Here is an 18,613-nt window from a genome sequence, read left to right as displayed (position 1 = left end):
GGAATTCTGGGCCTCCGTTGTGGTTATAAGGTGAGGACTACCTGTTTGTCAACTCATAAAAACATTCCTATGCCCGTTTTAGTAGTTGCCATAAAAAAGGGGGGGAGGGGGGAGAGGAGGAAGGAAATCTGGAAGAGCACTGCAGCAATTTGGAAGCGGAAATACATTCCAACTCTTCTCTTTAAAAGATTGTAACTAACCTACCGGAGCTTTTGCCTGGGACTACATTTAATTGGAGAACGTGATTGATGACACCCAGCCCATAATTGGAGAATGTGATTGATTACCCAGCCCGTGAATAGCGCTCAATTGGAGAATCTGATTTATGACACACCCAGGGGGGAGGGACTAAACAGGGTCACATGGAACTAAATTACGTATGCCAGAGTTGGCTTCATACAGGACAGTGCCAGCACGTCCCCTCTAATAAATCCTTCGAAGATTTTTGAAGTTTGGCTCGAGGATCATGATTTTGTTAGGGCGATTGCTGGAATCCTGACGCTGCCTTTGTTTTGAACTCTGGTTGGGTCTGCAGCTGCGCCAACGGCTAATTCCTAAGACTTGGACTCCGCCGGGATTTTTCTGCTGAAAATAATTTGCTCCTTCAAGTCTTGGGGGAACACTTCGGTGCGAAACCTCGTAACTCCACGGCGGAATGTACGTTATCCCTGCTCAGCTCCGTCACCCTTCTTTGCCTACTCCCCAACCACAAAAACCAGAGACGGGAAGTCAAAGTATTGTAAGCACGTTTTTTTTTTTCCTTTTTAATTGGCGGTTTATTGCACAGAAGCAACCAGGTGGTGAACGTTTGACATGGTGTAATGCATTTTTGCGTGAGGGTGTGTCTGTGATTATGCACCCGCAAACAGGACTGCTCGTGTTGGAGGTGCCAACGCTACAAAACTACCAACAGTTCCCCCGCCCCCCGCACGCGCACACACACAATGAGGATTTGAGGGGGGCGGAATTACTGCCCTGCCGCAAAAGACCCGGAGAATTTGGGTGAGGGGGTTTAAAAGCAGGGGTCTCTAACCTTGACAACTTTAAGCTTGGGGGGACTTCAATTCCCAGAATTCCCCAGCCAGCTTACAGTTTACAGCTTACAACCTGCTTACAAACCAGCAAAGCTGGCTGGGGAATTCTGGGAGTTGAAGTCCCCCCAAGCTTAATGTTGCCACGGTTGGAGACCCTCTGCCTCAAATTCTCTGTACTCTGGGGCAAAGCTAGCACATGGGAAGCCGCCCCCCACCCACCCTTGAAACAGCAATGGGGCTGACTGGAGGGGACAATCCCCCTCCCCAACTCCCACCAACGGTGACCCCTTGCTTTTCTCCTAACACCCCCTTGAAAAGGCTCTTCCTACGGAGAGCTGGATTAAGGCCTGCCTTCTACATTCTCACACACACACACACACACACCCCACTTCCCCAAGCAACGCACATCAAGCAAAAAAAAAAAAAAAAGGCATCTTTAAAGCATCATTTTTCGGAGATTTCCTTCCCTCGGTCCTCTGTGCGGAGCAGAATTCCATCTCTCGCTGCATTCGACGTTCGAGATTTATTGCGTGTACGGTTTCCTTTTTGCCCGTGTTTGGGAGATCAATTGCACTTATTTTGAGAAGGGCAGTCAAATACTGCCCTGGATTTTTTTTTATTTTTTTGCCCCCTTCCTCCCTCCCTCTCCCCCCCCCCTTGAATAAATTCAAGTGCTTAAATGGCATTCTGCATATATCACATTCGGCTACGGAAGCTGTCAATAACATAATTGGAACCAGCTTTGGGGTTGGTTTGTTCGTGTGTTACACCAAAGTGTATCTCGGACCGATCGTGGCTCAGCTGGGTTGCAAACATGCATTCCAGGTCCCTCTTGGGGGTGGGGGGTGGGAGGGGGTGGCTCACTCCAAATTTAGCCTTTGAGGAAAAACCAGCCCTGAGATGGGTGGTCTTCCAAGTCCTTGGGATTCCCCCTCAAGCTTCTCCGAGCATCTGATCATTTCTTGGTCTTGTCTTCTTTTTCGGCGGGTTTACTTTCTTTGGGGTCCATCCCGGAGGACTTCTCTGCTTTTTCCATCTTGGGGGTCTCTTTGGGGCCTTCCGGTGTGGGGGTCTCTTTGGGGCTCAACGTCTTCTTGGCGTCGTCTTTGGGTTTCTCTGCTGCTTTGGGTTTCTCTTTCTCCTCCTCTTTCTTGGGCTCCGTTTTCTCCTTCTTTGGTTCTTCCTTCTTCTCTTCGGCCTTGGCTTTCTCGGCTTCCTTCTTGGTCGGTGGGCTTGGGGTCTTCGCTTTGGCTTCCTCGGTTGGAGATTTTGGCGCGGCCCCCTTGGTTCCTATCTCCACCTCTTTCCCCGCTTCTGGTTTGGAGGTTGGCTTGGTGGCCTCTTTTTCCTTCCCTTTGCTGTCCTCAGCCTTGGGAGCGGCCGGTACCTTTTCCCCATCCAGGGTGGGCGACTTGGCCTTGGGGCTTTGTTTCTTGCTCCCTTGGTCTTCGGTCTTCTCCTTCTCCTTGGCTTCTGGCCTGGGAACATCCTTGGTTGGGGTCTGTGGCTTGGCCTCCTCTTCTTTCTTGCTTGGTTTCTTCTCTGCCACGGGCTTGGTTGGCGCTTCCGCTTCCTTCTCTGGCGCCTTCTCCTCCTTTGTCACCGGCTTCGCTGGTTCCTTTTGGGGTCCCCCTCTTTTCTGGAGACTTAGCTTTCTCCTTGATGGGCGTCTTGGCCTTCTCGGGGGATTTAGTTTCCTCTTTGGGGGGAAGCTTGAGTTTTTCTGGAGGTTTGAGGTCTTCTTTCGTCGGGGAAGCCACTTTCTCTGGAATCTTCACCGCTGGAGGTTTCTCTGCCTCCTTTGCTGGAGATTTGAGGTCCTCTTTCACTGGGGAAGCCACCTTCTCTGGGATCTTCACCGCTGGAGGTTTCTCTGCCTCCTTCATTGGAGACCTTGGTTTTTCTGGTGTTTTGAGATCCTCTTTCGTCGGGGAAGCCACTTTCTCTGGGGTTTTCACCGCCGGAGGTTTCTCTGCCTCCTTCGTTGGAGATTTCATCTTTTCTGGAGTCCGGCTTTCTGGAGATCCAGGTTTTGCTGGAGATTTGCTTTCTTCTTTGACAGGGGACGTGGCTGCCTCCTCCACTGGTTTTGCACCTGGGACTTTCAACAATTCCTTGGTTGGTGACATCACTTTGGCCGGAGGTTTACTGTCTTCCTTTGTTGGAGACGTGACTTTGGCCGGAGGTTTACTGTCTTCCTTTGTTGGAGACGTGACTTTGGCTGGTGACTTGGCTTCCTCTTTGGCTTCATCTTTGGTGGGAGACCTAACCTCAGGAGATTTGGCCTCCTCTTCCTTCAAGGTGGGCTTCTTTTCAGGCAACGGGGTCTCCTCTGCAGATGGAGACTCTTTCTCCATTGCAGCTTCTTTGCTTTCTTCTCCTTCTTCCTTTTCTTCCTGGCTTTCCTCTTCCCCTTCTTTTTCCTCTTCCGCTTCCTCCTCCTTTTCTGCTTCCTCTTCTTTCTCACCCACTTCCTCCTCCTCCTCCTCCTCCGTCACTTCTTCGGTCACTTGCACTTCCTCCGTCTGCTCTTCGACGATCACCGTCTCCTTTTCCGATTTCTCCACCACTTTAATTTTCTCCTCACTTTTGACCTTGATGTGAGAGGGAACGCTCGGGGCCTTGGGGGCAATTTCGGGGAAGGGGAAAATCCCCATCCCGCTGCCAAAGTGGCATTCCTCTCCTTCCAGCAGCTTCCTGTTTCCAAAAGAGAAGAGAGGGTGGGAAAACAAAAAATCAAACACCGTTGCTCCAGGCATCGACGTCAAAATTACGCGAAGGATTAATTTTGGTCCCCGCATTATAAAAAAGAGGTCGAGACTTTGGAAAAAGTGCAGAGAAGAGCAACCAGGATGATGAGGGGACTGGAGGTTAAAACATGCAACGAACGGTTGCAGGAACTGGGCCTGGCTAGTCTAGGGAAGAGAAGGACCAGGGGAGGCAGGAGAGCAGCCTTCCAATATTTGAGGGGCTGTCACAGAGAGGAGGAAGGGGTCAAGCTATTTTCCAAGGTACCTGAAGGCCAGAGAAGGAATAATGGATGGAAACTGAACAAGGAGAGATTCAGCCTGGAAATAAGGAGAAACTTCCTGACAGTGAGGACAATTAACCAGCGGAACAGCTTGCCACTAGAAGTTGTGAGTGCTTCATCACTGGAGGTTGTTAAGAAGAGACTGGACAGCCATCTGTCTGATATGGTATAGGATCTCCTGCTGGAAGGGAGCTTGGAGGTCATTGAGTCCAACTCCCTGCTCAAACAGGAGACCCTTACAGAATCCTAGAAGAACAAGGTTTGGAAGGGGGCCTTGGAGATCATCTAGTCCAACCCCCTGCTCAAGCAGGAGACCTGAGACCATTCCAGACAAGTGGCTGTCCAGTCTATATTTTAAAACTTCCCAACAACGGAGTACCTTCTCAATTCCCGGGAGGCCAGCCGCCGTGGTTTAATTTTTCTCAGCGATAGGCAATTTCTCCTTCGTTCTAGCTTTTAACTAAGCTTCCCCTGTGGCTCTAAAATAGCCCTCTCATTTGCCAAGGGCACCTAGAAGATAAAGGTAAAGATTTCCTTTCCTGTGCGGTCATGGGCTAAACATACAAGAGTCAACTTTTAAAAGCAGGGCGCGAAGAAATATTACAAGGACGCAAACTGAGGTTTCTTATCCTTTCCTAATTTGGAATCGTTCCAGGGTCATGTACCTGTAGGCAGCTATCTCGATATCTAGAGCCATTTTGACATTCAGCAGGTCTTGATATTCTCTAAGCTGGGCGGCCATTTCCCACTTGGTATTCCTGAGCTCGTTGTCCAGCTGTCCGATCGTATCCTGGGGAAAAGACACAGATTTGCCCTGAACCAACTTGTACACTAAAAAGGAAGGCGAGCCCACAGTACACAGGCAGACCTCAACTAAACCGAAGTGTCAGGATTCCAGCAATCGCCCTAATTCAATCATGATTCTCGAGAAAAAAAAAAAAAAAAGCACCTTCGGTCCATCAATCTTTGCCGTGCGTTACCTGATAAGACTGGACATCCAAATGGTGGCGATCTTCAATGTCCAGCCTCTGCCTTTCCAAGGATTCCTTCATCCCACGGAGAGTTTCCAGCTCCGTCGTTTTGGACTGCAGCTGCCTGCGATATTCCGACAGCTCCTCTTGGGCATTGCGGATGGCATCGGTGTTCACCCTGGCAGTTTCGGAGAGCTTGTCCAGCCTCACTGCAGGACGGAATCGGGGAAGAGAGAGGAGCCATTGAGCTTATGGGGCACGAGAGTTGACATCAGTTACAGTTACAGATTAACAGAGTTGGAAGAGACCTTGTAGGTCATCTAGTCCAACCCACCATCCCCCCGCCCAAGTGGGAGAACCTACACCATTTCTGACAGACGGCAATCCATATCTCTTCTTTCTGAAAGCCAAAGAATCACCCATTCACAAAACGCTGTGGGAAAACCTGGGCTTATTAAGAATGACTTCTTGAAAGTCATTCAAAAGTGATCAAAACTCGGGTGCTTGGCCACTGGTTCCTATTTATGATGATTGCAGCGTCCCTGGGGGGTAATGCGATCCCTTTTTGCGACCTGCTGACAAGCCAAGCCCATGGGGAAGCCATATTCACTTCACAACCGTGGGACTTCACTTCACCAATTCACGCAACAATGGTGGCAAGAAAGATCGTAAAAGGGAGCAGAACTCCCTTAACAAATGTTTCACTTAGCAACAGAGATTTGGGGCTCCGTTATGGTCCTACGTCAAGGAGTATCTATACTACGGATCACTAATGCACTTTAAAAAAGAAAAAAAAATAACCTTGAAGAATTTCTCTCTGCTAAAATTAGCAGACAGAGAGGTGGGAAGATCAGGAGTGGATTCCAAAAATAAAAAAGAAGGCAGAAGCAGCGGATCTCCCTTGATTGCTTCGTTTCCAAAGGAGAAAAAAAAGAAACACCTCAGATTATCTTGGCAACTTTAAGACTTGTGGATATTCAACCCCCAGAACTTGATGGCTGGGGGAATTTTGAGCATTGAAGTCCACCAGTCTTAAACTTGCCAGTCTCCTGCCTTAGACTTCAAGCGGATTCAATATGACGGTGTCTAGCAACCGAGCAATTTTCAGGAGCACATCAGAGCCTGCTGAGCAAATCTAAAAGATATTCTTATGACGACACAGGGAAGGGGGTGGTGGAAAAAAGATGGTTTAAATGTTATGTTATTTTGCGGGGCTTAATGAGCTTGGAGGCGGATTCCCCCAAGCCGGATTCTGCCTGTGAGAAACCGTGTTGCAATCTGACTCAGCAAGTGCAGAGCTTTTACAAAGAAGAATTTCAGTCTAGAAGGAAGCCATGATGTAGCAAGGTTCTCCTAGCATGCTAGGCTAGCCTGAAATGGGCTGGTTGTTTGTAGGGGGTTTGGCATCCATTTTTTACATGCCGTATAGTGCAAAGCCGGCATCACACTCAACCACGTTTGTTTGAACACCGTGTGTTATGCAAACACAATTCCGCTGCGGTTAAACACAATTCCACTGCAGACTTATTTGAAAAGTCACTGCAGGAACTCCGCTCTCGAGTATTACATTAAATTTTATTTCCTATTTCCAAATGGCTGAAAGATGCTATTAAAGGACCAGGTCAGCAGAAGATACTTCAACCACAAACTGCAACAAGAATGTTGCCTGTTCAAATTCAGCCTCCTCTTCATCTTCCCGTCTGTCTTAAGTGAGTTTGCAAAAACCCAGAGGATAGGCGGTGCTAAAAAAAAGCAGTTTGCGTAAAGAGATTAAAGATCATTCCAGATGCTGGCGTTGTATTTATAGCAGCCGATGGAGACATCTAGACAAGGTTGGCTGGATTTGGGTTTTTTTTTTTTTGGAAACAGAACTTAGATGGAAGATTACAAGAAAAAAAAACTCTGGAGGAAAAGTAGGCTAAATTATTTCTATACTGACTACAGGAAAATAAAATGGGAATATTTTTAGATAGGTATAGTCCTCGACATAACAACAGTTCATTTAGTGGCCAAAGATACAACAGCGCTGAAGAACAGGACTTATCAGGGTCCTACAGTATACTTATAGGTCATACTCTATTTTTTTTTTTAATTTTGGCTTGAAGGGGCTCTATGTCAATTCAGCCAGAATAAATGCAAGCCTATATTTTTATAGTCTGCCCGATGCATGGACTCAACTAATGTTGCCTTAGGCAATCAAATGGGGTTAAGGGGTAGGTAGTTTAATGTTGTTTAATGTAGTTTAATGACAGGACTGAAGCCAGACACATCCCATATTGAATAGAAGATGGCATATGTATCTCAGGGTTGAGTCCTGGGTGCTCTCTGAGCTTGGCGGCTTTTCTTATAGATGTTTCACTGTCAAACTAGGTAACATCATTAGTGCTAGAAGGGAGTGGGGGTTATGGAGTGGGAGGAAGAGGAAGAGGAAGAGAGGAAAAGGGCCGGGGAGGTCGTGGATGTTCACTGAACTTGGTGGCTTTCTTCCAGACATTTAATTACCCTACTAGGTAACATCATCAGTACTAGAAGAGAGTGAGGTTGAGATGGAGGAGGAGGAAGAGGAGGACTACAATGACTGTGGGCTCCTTGGTGCTCTCTCTGAGCTCGGGGGATTTGTTTGAAGGCCTCTTGCAGATGTTACCTAGTAATGAAACATCTGCAAGCAAGAGACCACCGAGAACCCCCCCAACCCAGTCAAGAGTTTCGGTCTCTGATCCCCGCGACCCGATGGATCTTGGGAGTTCTCGGTTTGGAAACGGCCGTCATTAAAAGCAGGAGGTCAGCACCTTGGACAGCGCCCTCGCCTTGAGCGCATTTTGGGGGGCGCCTCCCCATAGCGGATTTTTTTCCATGGGGGGGGAAGGGAGAGACGGGACAAGAGGACATCTGGAAGGCAGATAAGCAGCCCCAAGAAGGCTCGGTGGGGCGGGGGGGGGCAGGAGAGGGGGCCGTGGGAGCTAACAGGGCAATAAGCAATGGAGGTTAATCTGGCGGTGGCCTCAGATTAATCCGAGAGGGGAAACATTGCAAGGCGGGTCGAGAGACAGCCCGGGAGTTGGGGGGGGGGAAGCATCCCCAGTCTGGCCAGAACCACCCCCCCAACTCCAAAAGGGCTGCAACGCTCCCATTCGTCCTCCAGCGGTTTGTGGAGGGGGGGGGTGATTCCCCAAACAATTTTTTTTTGGAGAGGTGGGGGAGTTGTCACGTAGCTTCATTGATGGTCGGGAAAGAGCCGGCTTTTTTTTCCTGCCAGTAGCCGCATCAAACTCCCCAGGGTCCTCCCCCCCTCCCTCCACACACCCACAGGTTCATTCCCCGCCCCCCCTCCCAATTCTTTCCGCTTTAAGTCTCCCCGCCCCCCTCCCTAGCTGGCGCCTGGCCGAATACAGGGATGGAAAGGAGGCGTGTTGGCCAGGCCGGGCGGGGAGGGGGGAGAGGAGGAGGAGGAGGAGGAAGCGGGGGGGGGGGAGGAGAGAAGTGTCTGCAAAGATGGGGAGGGAGGGGCGGCAAAGGAGGCTTAGTCACGCTGCGCCAGTCTGAGCCCTCCTTGCACAGACACACCCCAGACGCACACACACACACACACACCACGGAAAAAAAAACCTGCAGGAGGGACTCTGCCCTCGAATTGTCGCCCGGACCGGTCAGCCTAGACTGCGGCACCCACCCACCCAACCCGCCGCCCGAGGCAAACCCCGGCTTGCTGGGAAAGTGACCCCCCCGCGCTCCGCCGCTTCCTCCCTCCTGCGCCAAGGCCGAGAAGGCCCCAGCAAGGAGACCAACCGACCTTCTCCTTGCCTTCCCTCCTCCCAGCCGCCCCCAAAACCCAGCAAAACCCTTATTTCACACCCCCAACCCTCTAGGTTGCAGGTTGCAATTTTTTAATTTAGTTTCGTTTTTCTCTTTCATCTTTCTGCTCTTCCAAACTGACTACTGCGGGGCGGGGGGGGGAGGAAAGTCGCGTTCTTCCTTTCTTGCTCCCCTCCCCGCAGCCCGGGGGAGGGGGGGGAGGGCGCGGGGAGGTGCGCGAAGCTCCCTCTTCCGCAGTGGGGAGACACGAACACACAACCCGCCCCCAAATAGCCAAGGGTTTTTTGTCTCTCTCTTTCCAAAAGGAAATTTCCCCTGCCAATTTGGGCCCGCTGGGTCAGTCCAGGGCGCAGGATGACAACAGAGAATCAGAGTCGGAAGGGACCTTGTAGGTCATCTAGTCCAACCCCCCCCTCCGCCCAAGCGGGAGGCCCTACACCCATTTCTGACAGATGGCAGCCCGATCTCTTCTTGAAGGTCTCAAGGGATGGTGCTCCCACAACTTCCGAGGGCGACTTCTCTTCCATGGCTGGATTGTCAGAAAGTTTCTCCTTATTTCCAGGTTGAATCTCGTCCTGGTTCAGTCCTTCTTCAAAACTAGCCCACCCCATCCCGATGTCTCCCCCCCTAACTCATCTGCCTTTCCCTTTCTCAGCCCCGGAGTCTGAGATGATCACACACACACACCCAGTTTGGGGTGAATGAATGGCCTCCATCCTGCACTAAAATGTACAAGGCCGGGGATTTACATGCACACACACACACACCCAAGTGAAAAAATTGATTTAAACGAGGAGGCAGGAAGCGAGAGGGTTTCACCTGAAACTTTTTCCACCCTCCCTCATTACAAAACCTTCATTTGGGGGTCGTCTGAACTGTGACTTGGAAGAATTGGACCCCCGTTTTCAGAGCCCGGTTCTTCCCCACTCCCAGTCTTGACACTTTCCCGCAAGGTCACTCCTTAAGGGTACAATTGCTACCCCTCGCCTTGGTATTAAGCCTTCTGGATGGGGAAAGCGGGGGGGATGAAGGGGGTGAGAAGTTCAGATTTGCACAGCGACTTTCGGGCAGCCGAGTTTGGGCCCCGCGGGATTGGCAGGTTGATCGATTTTATGAGTCATCGAATCATTTCCGGACGTTTTAAGGTGTTAGCTGGGTTTGCCCTTCGGCGGGTGAAAGCGCCTTTCTTGCGTCCGCTTAGAGTTACCTCGGCTCGAACTCGTTTCATGGGCCCCTCGCTCGCCCTTCCCTCTCAAAGTCGCCGGGAGGGCAAGGAAGAAGGATGGAGGGGTCCTGAATGACGCAACCCTTACTCCCCCCCCCCATAATCACCCATTCACCGAAAAAAAATTAAGAGGGTTGATTTTTGACCCAGGCTGGGGCAATTTCCCTGCTCCTTCGGGCAACTGTTCTGTTGCTTCCCCCAAATCTTGACTGCAGAGGGGACCCCCTCCCCCCAAAAATCAAAAAACCCTAGCTTTCTGCCTCGGGTCTCTGAGCTACTATCTATATAAGCTAATACAGATAATCAGAGTTGGAAAGGACCTTGTAGGTATTTCTAGTCCAACCCCCTGCCCAAGCAGGAGGCCCTACACCATTTTTGACAGATGGGAGTCCAGTCTCTTCTTGAAAGCTTCCAGGGATGAAGCTCCCACAACTTCTGTTCCAGAAAGGTTGATTGTTCTTACTATGAGAAAGTTTCTCCTTATTTCCAGGTTAAATCTCTCCTTGTTCGATGATGCTGTATTGAAATCTATCTATCTATCTATCTATCTATCTATCTATCTATCTATCTATCTATCTATCTGTCTATCTATCTATCAAACCAGCTCAAGGAAAATGAGGAGACCCAGATTGTTGGGGGCAAGAGGCTGACTCTGTAAACCGCTTAGAGAGGGTTGGAAAACACGGGGAAGCGGTCTATAAGTCTTAAGAGCGACTGCTGTATCATTTTAGACCAATGGCTGCCCAATCTCTTCATCAAAACCTCTAGGGTTGGAGCATCTATCTATTCCGGCACTTCGGGGGGCTCGGGAGCATTCGGACCATCCCTCTTAGAGCGCCTGGCGCCCCTCCCCACCCCCAGTTGGCCCCGCCCACCCTGTCCCAATCGCCTGGAGTGGGGGGGTCAGTACAAGAGCTACCCCCCTTCCTCTCGGGTCCCTTAACTCAGGGGTCTCCTCTCGGGTCCCTTAACTCAGGGGTCTCCAACCTTGACACCTTGTAAGACTTGTGGACTTCAACTCCCAGAATTCCTCAGCTGAGGAATTCTGGGAGTTGAAGTCCTCAAGTCTTGAAGTTGCCAAGGTTGGAGACCCCACTCCCCTGCCCCAGGACTCACCTCGGAAAAACTCCTCCGACTGCAGGGAGCTCTTGAAGGTGTGGCCCTCCAGCTGGGCGCGGATCTCCTTGAGCGCCGAGGTGACGTCCGACTGGACGGCGGGCAACTCGCGCATCTCGAAGACGGAGGCGGGCCCGCTGCCTTGGATCTGGCGCAGCAGCTCGCCCACCTCGTCGCCGTGGCTGCGGCGCAGGAAGAGACTCTCCTCGCGGAGGGCGGCCAGTTTCTTCTCCAGGTCGCCTTTGGTCATCTGGGCCTGCTCGGTGAATTTCAGGAGGGCGCGGGCGGCCGCCTCGTTCTCTTCGCGCAGCCGGGCCTCGTCGTCCAGCCGCTGGCGCAACGCCGCCACCTCTTCCTCCAGCCGCTCCTGTTCCAGCCGCAGCTGCCCCTTCTCGTTGCTGGCCCGCACCAGCGCGCCGCGCATCTCGCGGATCTCGCGCTCGTACAGCTCGCCCAGCGCGGAGCGGCCGGCTTGTTGCTGGCGCAGGGCCGCCGCTTCGCCTTCCAGCTGCCGGTTCTGCATCTCCAAGGCGCGCACCTTGTCGATGTAGCCGGCGAAGCGGTCGTTGAGCGCCTGCAGCACCTCCTTCTCGTTGCGCCCTCCGCGCAACTCGCCGTTCAGCGGGCCCAAAGACTCCAGGCTCTCGGTGGACGAACCCAACTGGCGCCGGGAAGCAGAGCAGCGAGACCAACCCTGCGAGTGGAAGCCGCTGGAGGACAAGGAGCCCATCCCGGAGCGCGAAAGGCCCGCCGGCCCGGCTGAGCGCAAACCGCCGCCGGCATCCTTGCGGAAAGCAGCCGGGCCGCCGCCGAACAGCACCTCCGCGCCGTAGCTTAGCATCTTGTCGTCGGAGAGGACACTGCGGCAGCCGGCCAGCCGGGGCCGCTTATATGCAGCCCGGAGCCGCCCCTCCGAGAAGGAGGAGGAGGAGGAGGAGGAGAGGAGGAGGGAGGCTCGCCTTTCCACCCGGCGGGGGCGAACCAGACAGCTTCCGTATGTGCAACCTCTCCTCGGAAGCTCCAGGGCTCAGAGGGGCTCCCCTCCACCCAGACAGCTCCCCCAAACTAGAGGCGCAGTGCAGAGGTAGACCAAGGCTTCCCCTGCCCCCAACCAAAAAAACCCCCTCCCGAAGTTAGGAAAACTGCCGCAAACCCGCCCAGGGTTCGCCCCCGATCTAGTCTGGCTTGAGATGGGACGCCCTTAGCAGTAAGGAAGAGGCGTGGGGATTGGGACCCGAAGTTGGAGATCCATATCTCTTGTGGAACCTGCCTGGATAGCGAGGGGGCCGGTTTACACACACACACACACACACACACACACACACACACACACACACACACCAAAACTACATGGCAGGGTTATTGCCCAGGAAAACGAATGAGGAATGGCGGGTGGGGGGGGACCCAATGCAGATGGACACACCGACACACACACACATCCCGTCTAACAAAGGAGTTTCCCCCAAACTTTTATGAATTCAGATGCAGTTGTCCTATTATAGAGGGATTTGGACTTCCTGCAACCAAACAAAATGTACCCCTACTCAGAGTAGCATCCAAAAAATGCAGACACTTACCCCCCGGAGGTGGTATTCAGCCGGTTCGGACTAGTTCTGGAGAACCAGTAGCGGAAATTTGGAGTAGTTGGGAGAACCGGCCAATCCCGCCTCTGACTGGCCCCGCCAACCCCATCTCTCCTCCGCCTCCCATCGAGTCCCAGATGATCGGCTGGGTCTCCTTGGGTTGCCCTGCCCAGGAGAACGGAGCTGGAAAGCAGGTTAGTGGGGTAGGGAGGGAATGAGGATTTTGCAGTATCCTTCCCCTGCCACGCCCACCAAGACACCAAACCACACCCACAGAACACCACGCCCATCAAGCCACGCCCACAGCTGATCGGCTGGGTCTTCTTGGGTTGTCCTGCACAGGAGAACAGAGCTGGAAAGCAGGTTATTAGGGTGGGGAGGAATGGGGATTTTGCAGTATATCCTTCCCTGCCACGCGCCATACGTTTTCAATTCTGTTTTTATATATATATATATATATATATATATATATATATTCTTTTTCTCTAATTTTCTAATAAAATTAATTCTCCAAAGCCCCCGTGAATTGGAAGAACATAAAACGCAAAAATAATGCTTAGAAATGCAAGTCATTTTGGGATTGGCAAAGAGAAGAAGTTTCTTTTAGCAATGTAGCTTTCATCATTCGGATTCCGTGCTGGGATTAAAAAAAAGTCTTTGGAAGGGCAACCGCAGGAAAACCCCATAAATATTGAAAATCCCCCCCGCCTCTCTTTTTCTGTCTCACTGCCACACCCACGCACCTGCATAGACGTGTACGCAAATAGAGACAGGGCCTGTTTTACGTCGGCTACACAATGCAGCGCTGTGCACAATGACTTGCAACTGGTTTTGTCTCCTATCTTCCTTCTTCCAATATTTGAGGGCTGCCACAAAGAAGGGGGTTGGTTGGCCCATTCTCCAGAGCACCTGAAGGCTGGACAAGAGACAAAGGATGGAACTAACCAAGGAGAAAACCGAGAGGAGAGGAGAGGAGAGGAGAGGAGAGGAGAGGAGAGGAGAGGAGAGGAGAAGAGAAGAGAAGAGAAGAGAAGAGAAGAGAAGAGAAGAGAAGAGAAGAGAAGAGAGTAGTTAATAGAAGAGAAGAGAAAAGATAATAGGGAATAGAATAGAACAGTAGAATAGGGAATAGAAGAGAAGAGGGAATAGAGTAGGTAATAAGAGAAGATAAGAGAAGAGAAAAGAAGAGAAAAGACAAGAGAATATGGAATAGAGTAGAGTACAGTAGGGAAGGGAAGGGAAGAGAAGAGAAGAGAAGAGAAGAGAAGAGAAGAGAAGAGAAGAGAAGAGAAGAGAGGAGAGGAGAGGAGAGGAGAGGAGAGGAGAGGAGAGAAGAAGAGAAGAGAAGAGGCATGGGATTATCTCTTTCTCCGAAGTCCTGCAACTCCCAGCTTTCTTCAATCCAAGAAGCATCCTTCGGTCATCTCTCTCATATTATTAATTTTTCCGGGAGCGATTCAAGACGTGATATAGTCCTGGCTGGAATGAATTTTGGCTGATTCTTAGCATGACATTGCAAGCTAGTGATAAAGTTTGCTGGCTTTGGCTGATCTCAAGCCAAGCTCCTTTCTAGCACTGATGACGTTACCTAGTTGGGTCATGAAACGTGGCTGGGTGTGTGTGTCATGTGGCCGGGTGGGAGTGACGTTGAGTTGGCCACGCCCACCCAGGTTTTGTGGTTCCCGGCGTTTTCTTTTCCGTGGGAAACGGGTCCAAATTGGCTCTTTGAGTGTTTAAGGTTGCCGAGCCCTGGCCTAGATAGAAGGCGTGTGAGACGGAGGGCGAAGACAGCTCCTTCTCAAGAGCTCCCAGATTACACACTGAGGATGCAGCGAGTAGAGTCCTCAGCCTAGCAAGATTGTGTCTATCGTCGTGAAACCATAAAGACAGGGGAGGCATGCTGGGGGTTCGGGAGAGGCCCCAGCTAAGATTCGGTGCAGTTTGGAGAACCGCCAAATCCCACTCCTGGCTGCCCCGCCCACCCCCTCCCCTCCCCTCCCACGCGGCCCGTTTTGGATGCAGGGAAGCGCAGGGATTGCGTGGAGGTTCAGGGAGGGCAGAAAGCAGGCCTCGCAGAAGTTCAGGAAGGCCGGAAATGGGCCCGTTTCCGCCTTCCAGAGAGCCTCCGGAGCCCGGGGAAGGCAACAACGTGGTGCAGGAGGCCAACTAGGCCACGCCCACCATGGCCATGCCGACCCAGCCGCCAGGCAGAGAATCTCTTTGCTAAAAAATTTTTTTTGAAGCCTGCCCCAAGACATGAAAACGTCAAGTAGGATTTGACAGGAGCGACAGATTCGGGGCTTCGTGAAGTCGAGACCGAGATGCGTCCTTTGACCTCGGGGACAGGAGGTCCAAAAAAGTCAAGATGGAGGCTGTAACCAGGCAACGCAACGCCCCTAAAAAAAAAAAACCAACAACTTCCAATGCCCAGTTTTGGGCAGTCATCTCGATTTGCTTTGAGCCTTCAGTGCTTCGTTTCTGTTTCAGACCCAGGAGAGTGTTAGTGGGTGGCGGGGGGAAAAACCAGCAAGATTTGGAGATTTGCAGCCAGCAAGATTTGGGATCGTGCGCACCAATGCTGCAGGATTTCTTCTGTGCAGGATTCCTTCTGCTTCTCGCCTCTCCCCTCGATTCTGCAGCCTCTTCCACTTTGAACGGAGGTGGCGTCTGGAGCGGCGTCTGGTCTCCAAAGGATGAGCCCCTGACTGAAAGTCACCTTCAGAGTTGCCACTGGCGCCCACGAGGCGTGGTCTCTGCATTGCTCGCCACCTCTCCGGCCCACCTTCTGCTGAATCAGCAAAACTGGGAGGTTAAAAATATCCCGGGATAGACAAGATCCAGGAACTGCAGTTGTGTGTGTGTGTGTGTGTGCGCGAAACAAGAGTTACAACTCTGGCACCGAAACCTTCTCTAATATATCCTAGCCAGCGTGGCTGAAGCCCAACCGCTGCCAAAACATGTCCGTTTGCTGAGAGAGAGAAAATATCTGGGCCGCTGTTGCCTAAAACTGGTGTCGAAACTCAACCGAAGAATGGAGTTTAGTTTAATTTGTCGTCATGGCACCTCGTACAACGAAATCAAAGACCATTTTCAGTGTACATTATAACAATAAAAATAAAACGCAAACACACCCATCTTTCACATTCTATACATTGAACTGAAAACTCTTGATGTTGCATTCATATTGTAGAATTACAGTAGAATTCAATAGATACAGTAGAATTTCCCGCTCAAGCAGAAAAACGTATGCCCTTCAAGAGAAATGACTGTCCCATCTTTTCTCAAAAACTTCCAGGGCTGGAGCAGCCACAAGTTCTGGTGGCAAGCCGTTCCACTGGTTATGTCAGGGAATATATTCTGTTTATATCTAGGTTTCTTCTCTCCTTGATTTGCTCACTTCTCGTGCAAACCTCAGCTTTATATAATATATAATATTATTATAATTATTATGATAGTACTACATTACAGTGTAATGTACAATATAATAATTACATTGCATTGCATCGTGTTACCATAATACTTTAATGGATTCATTGGCCAGATTCAGACCGTATGCGAAAAATATGTTTCCTTTCTTACGTTGTTGTGAGTGAACCCATCCAATTCTTTATTCAGCCGATGCTGCCGAGACAAACCACGGCTTAGCATGTCGTATGTACTTAGATGCTAGCTTGCTACGCCCTGCTATCCAAAGTAACCTTTGTTACAGGAGATAGCGATAGCTTTCACAGCCCTCTCTAAGCAGTTTAGAGAGTTGGCCTCTTGCCCCCCACCAATCTGGGTCCTCGTTTTAGCGACCTTGGAAGGACAGAAAGCTGAGTCAACCTTGAGCCGGTCAGGATCGAACTCTTGACAGTTGGCAGAGTTAGCCTGCAATATTGCATTCTAACGATTGTGCCACCATGGGGAATAAAGCTAGCGGGGGAATCAATTTTACTGATTTTCTATTAGCACCAGAGCTAAAAAAAGGAGATTCCAATTGCATTGTTTTGGTATCCGGTGTTGAACAATTATATATACATATAGGAAGATGTGGTAAGTTTGTAGAACAGTTTCCCAAAGCGTTATTGAGGGCCGATGACCTTAGAGCGCCATCTCCTGGTGCATCGAGGCAGTAACACCCACTGCATTCCAACTTCCCTTGTGAGCTCCTGTCTTCAAAGCTGCTTTTTCAAAAACGGACTTCTTTCGTTTGACCTTGAGGACATTTCGCTTGTCATCCCTAAAGCAGAACCGATGAAGCTTCTTGGACGGGAAGCAAAAGGTCTTCAAGGAAAACCCCAGGAAGTGTTCTGACCCGGGCTTCCCGAGACCGTAATTAAGCACACGCTTAGTCCAAACAACACTTGTTTTATTTCAACGCTGGGAATTATGTGCATTCCCAGCCCGTAATGAGTCCCAAACAGTCCCTCGAGATAAGCACCCACCTTTCTCTCCTTTGAATGGCTGCCAACAACTAGAGTGCCAAATGAACTATAAAAAAACCAACCGAAGTGCAAAGTCCACACAGAGCTTCAAGGATTAATCCAAACAGAACAAACGACTTTGCTTCCTGCAAAGGTTTCCTCACCTTTGCCTGTCCTTTATCCCTTATGGGAGGGGCAATCGCCTTACTCCCAATTTGCCCCTTTTGTCTTAGCTGCTCTTGCCTTCTGGCACATGTGCACTGGGAAAGAGGCTCCCCTTGTTCCTCTGCCTCGCTGCTCCCAGACTCCAGACGCTCCGGAGACAGCACACAACTCCCAGATGGTCCTGGCCCCATCTCTGTATTGGATGCAAGACTCTCATCCGAGTTCTCCCCAGACTCCCGGACTCGTCCCCATTCTTCCCCACTGTCTGATTTCGCTGCCGTCTGCCGGCAAACCACAACACCTGGGATGACTGACAATCTCCATAGAGACGTTTTGCAAGCTACTAGCGGTGCCCAGAAATCATAAAAGAAAGACAGGTGACCAGGAGAATGGACAGCACAGGGTCAACCTATGGGTCACTAGGGTCAACCTCTGGCTGGGGTTAGGACAAGGGATGTTTTGCACGCTGGTTAGCATGGATGATGCGACACGTGGGGTTCTGCTTGCTATACAATTCTCCTTAGCTGCCCTAATTTCATTTGCTGTGCAAGCAAGGATGTTGATTACTGACAGGCAGGAGATTAAAGTACCACCGCAGGCGCCAAGATGGGGGGGGGTTTAACATCAATGTTAAATTCCAGCAATGTCAAAGGCAAGCAGTAAAAAAAACCCTTGAAAGCTGTTACCTGCCAATACAGGTAGCTCTCGGCTTACGACAGTTTGTGTAGTGATGAAGTTCGCAACGGCGCTGAAAAATGGTTAGAATAGAATGAGCTGGAAGGGACCTTGGAGGTCTTCTAGTCTACCCCCCTGCTCAAGCAGGAGATCCTATACCAGTTTGGACAAGTGACTGTCTAGACTCTTCTTAAAAACATCCAGTGATGGAGTGCGCATGATTTCTGGTGGCAAGCTGTTCCACTGGTTAATTGCCCTCACTGTTAGGGATTTTGTCCTTAATTCCAGGTTGAATCTCTCCTTGTTCGGTTTCCATCCGTTGCTTCTTGTCCTGCCCTCAGGTGCTTTGGAGAATAATTTGACTTCCTCTTCTTTTGTGGCAGACCCTCAAATTCTTTTTTTTTTAATTTTAAAAAATACTTTATTGAAATTCCAAATATTAAAAAGTTTACAAAAATTCAAAATATTAAAAAAGTTACAAAAATTTCTATAATAGAAGGTATGTCAATATCTTTCAGCATCATTTTTTGACAGTACAATAAATACAATGCATACAATTAATACTTGACAGTTATTCATAGTATTGGTAATACT

At 50.4% G+C, this 18,613-nt stretch overlaps 1 protein-coding gene across 1 annotated transcript; it reads right to left on the bottom strand.

Annotated features, from left to right (window-relative positions):
* Nucleotides 1-735: 735 nt before the first annotated feature.
* On the bottom strand, nt 736-12,111 carry NEFH (neurofilament heavy chain). The gene is given in 5 exon segments (XM_026722203.2): nt 736-2,661; nt 2,663-3,731; nt 4,731-4,855; nt 5,046-5,245; nt 11,191-12,111. Coding segments are annotated over 5 exon segments (2,907 nt in total). The 5' UTR covers nt 12,032-12,111; the 3' UTR covers nt 736-1,989.
* Between the last annotated feature and the right edge of the window lie 6,502 nt (nt 12,112-18,613).

This window comes from Pseudonaja textilis, chromosome 15 (assembly GCF_049901715.1).
Source record: "Pseudonaja textilis isolate UNSWEBS1 chromosome 15, rPseTex1.2, whole genome shotgun sequence".
Classification (NCBI taxonomy): Eukaryota; Metazoa; Chordata; class Lepidosauria; order Squamata; family Elapidae; genus Pseudonaja; species Pseudonaja textilis.
This window is presented reverse-complemented; position numbering and strand designations above follow the sequence as displayed.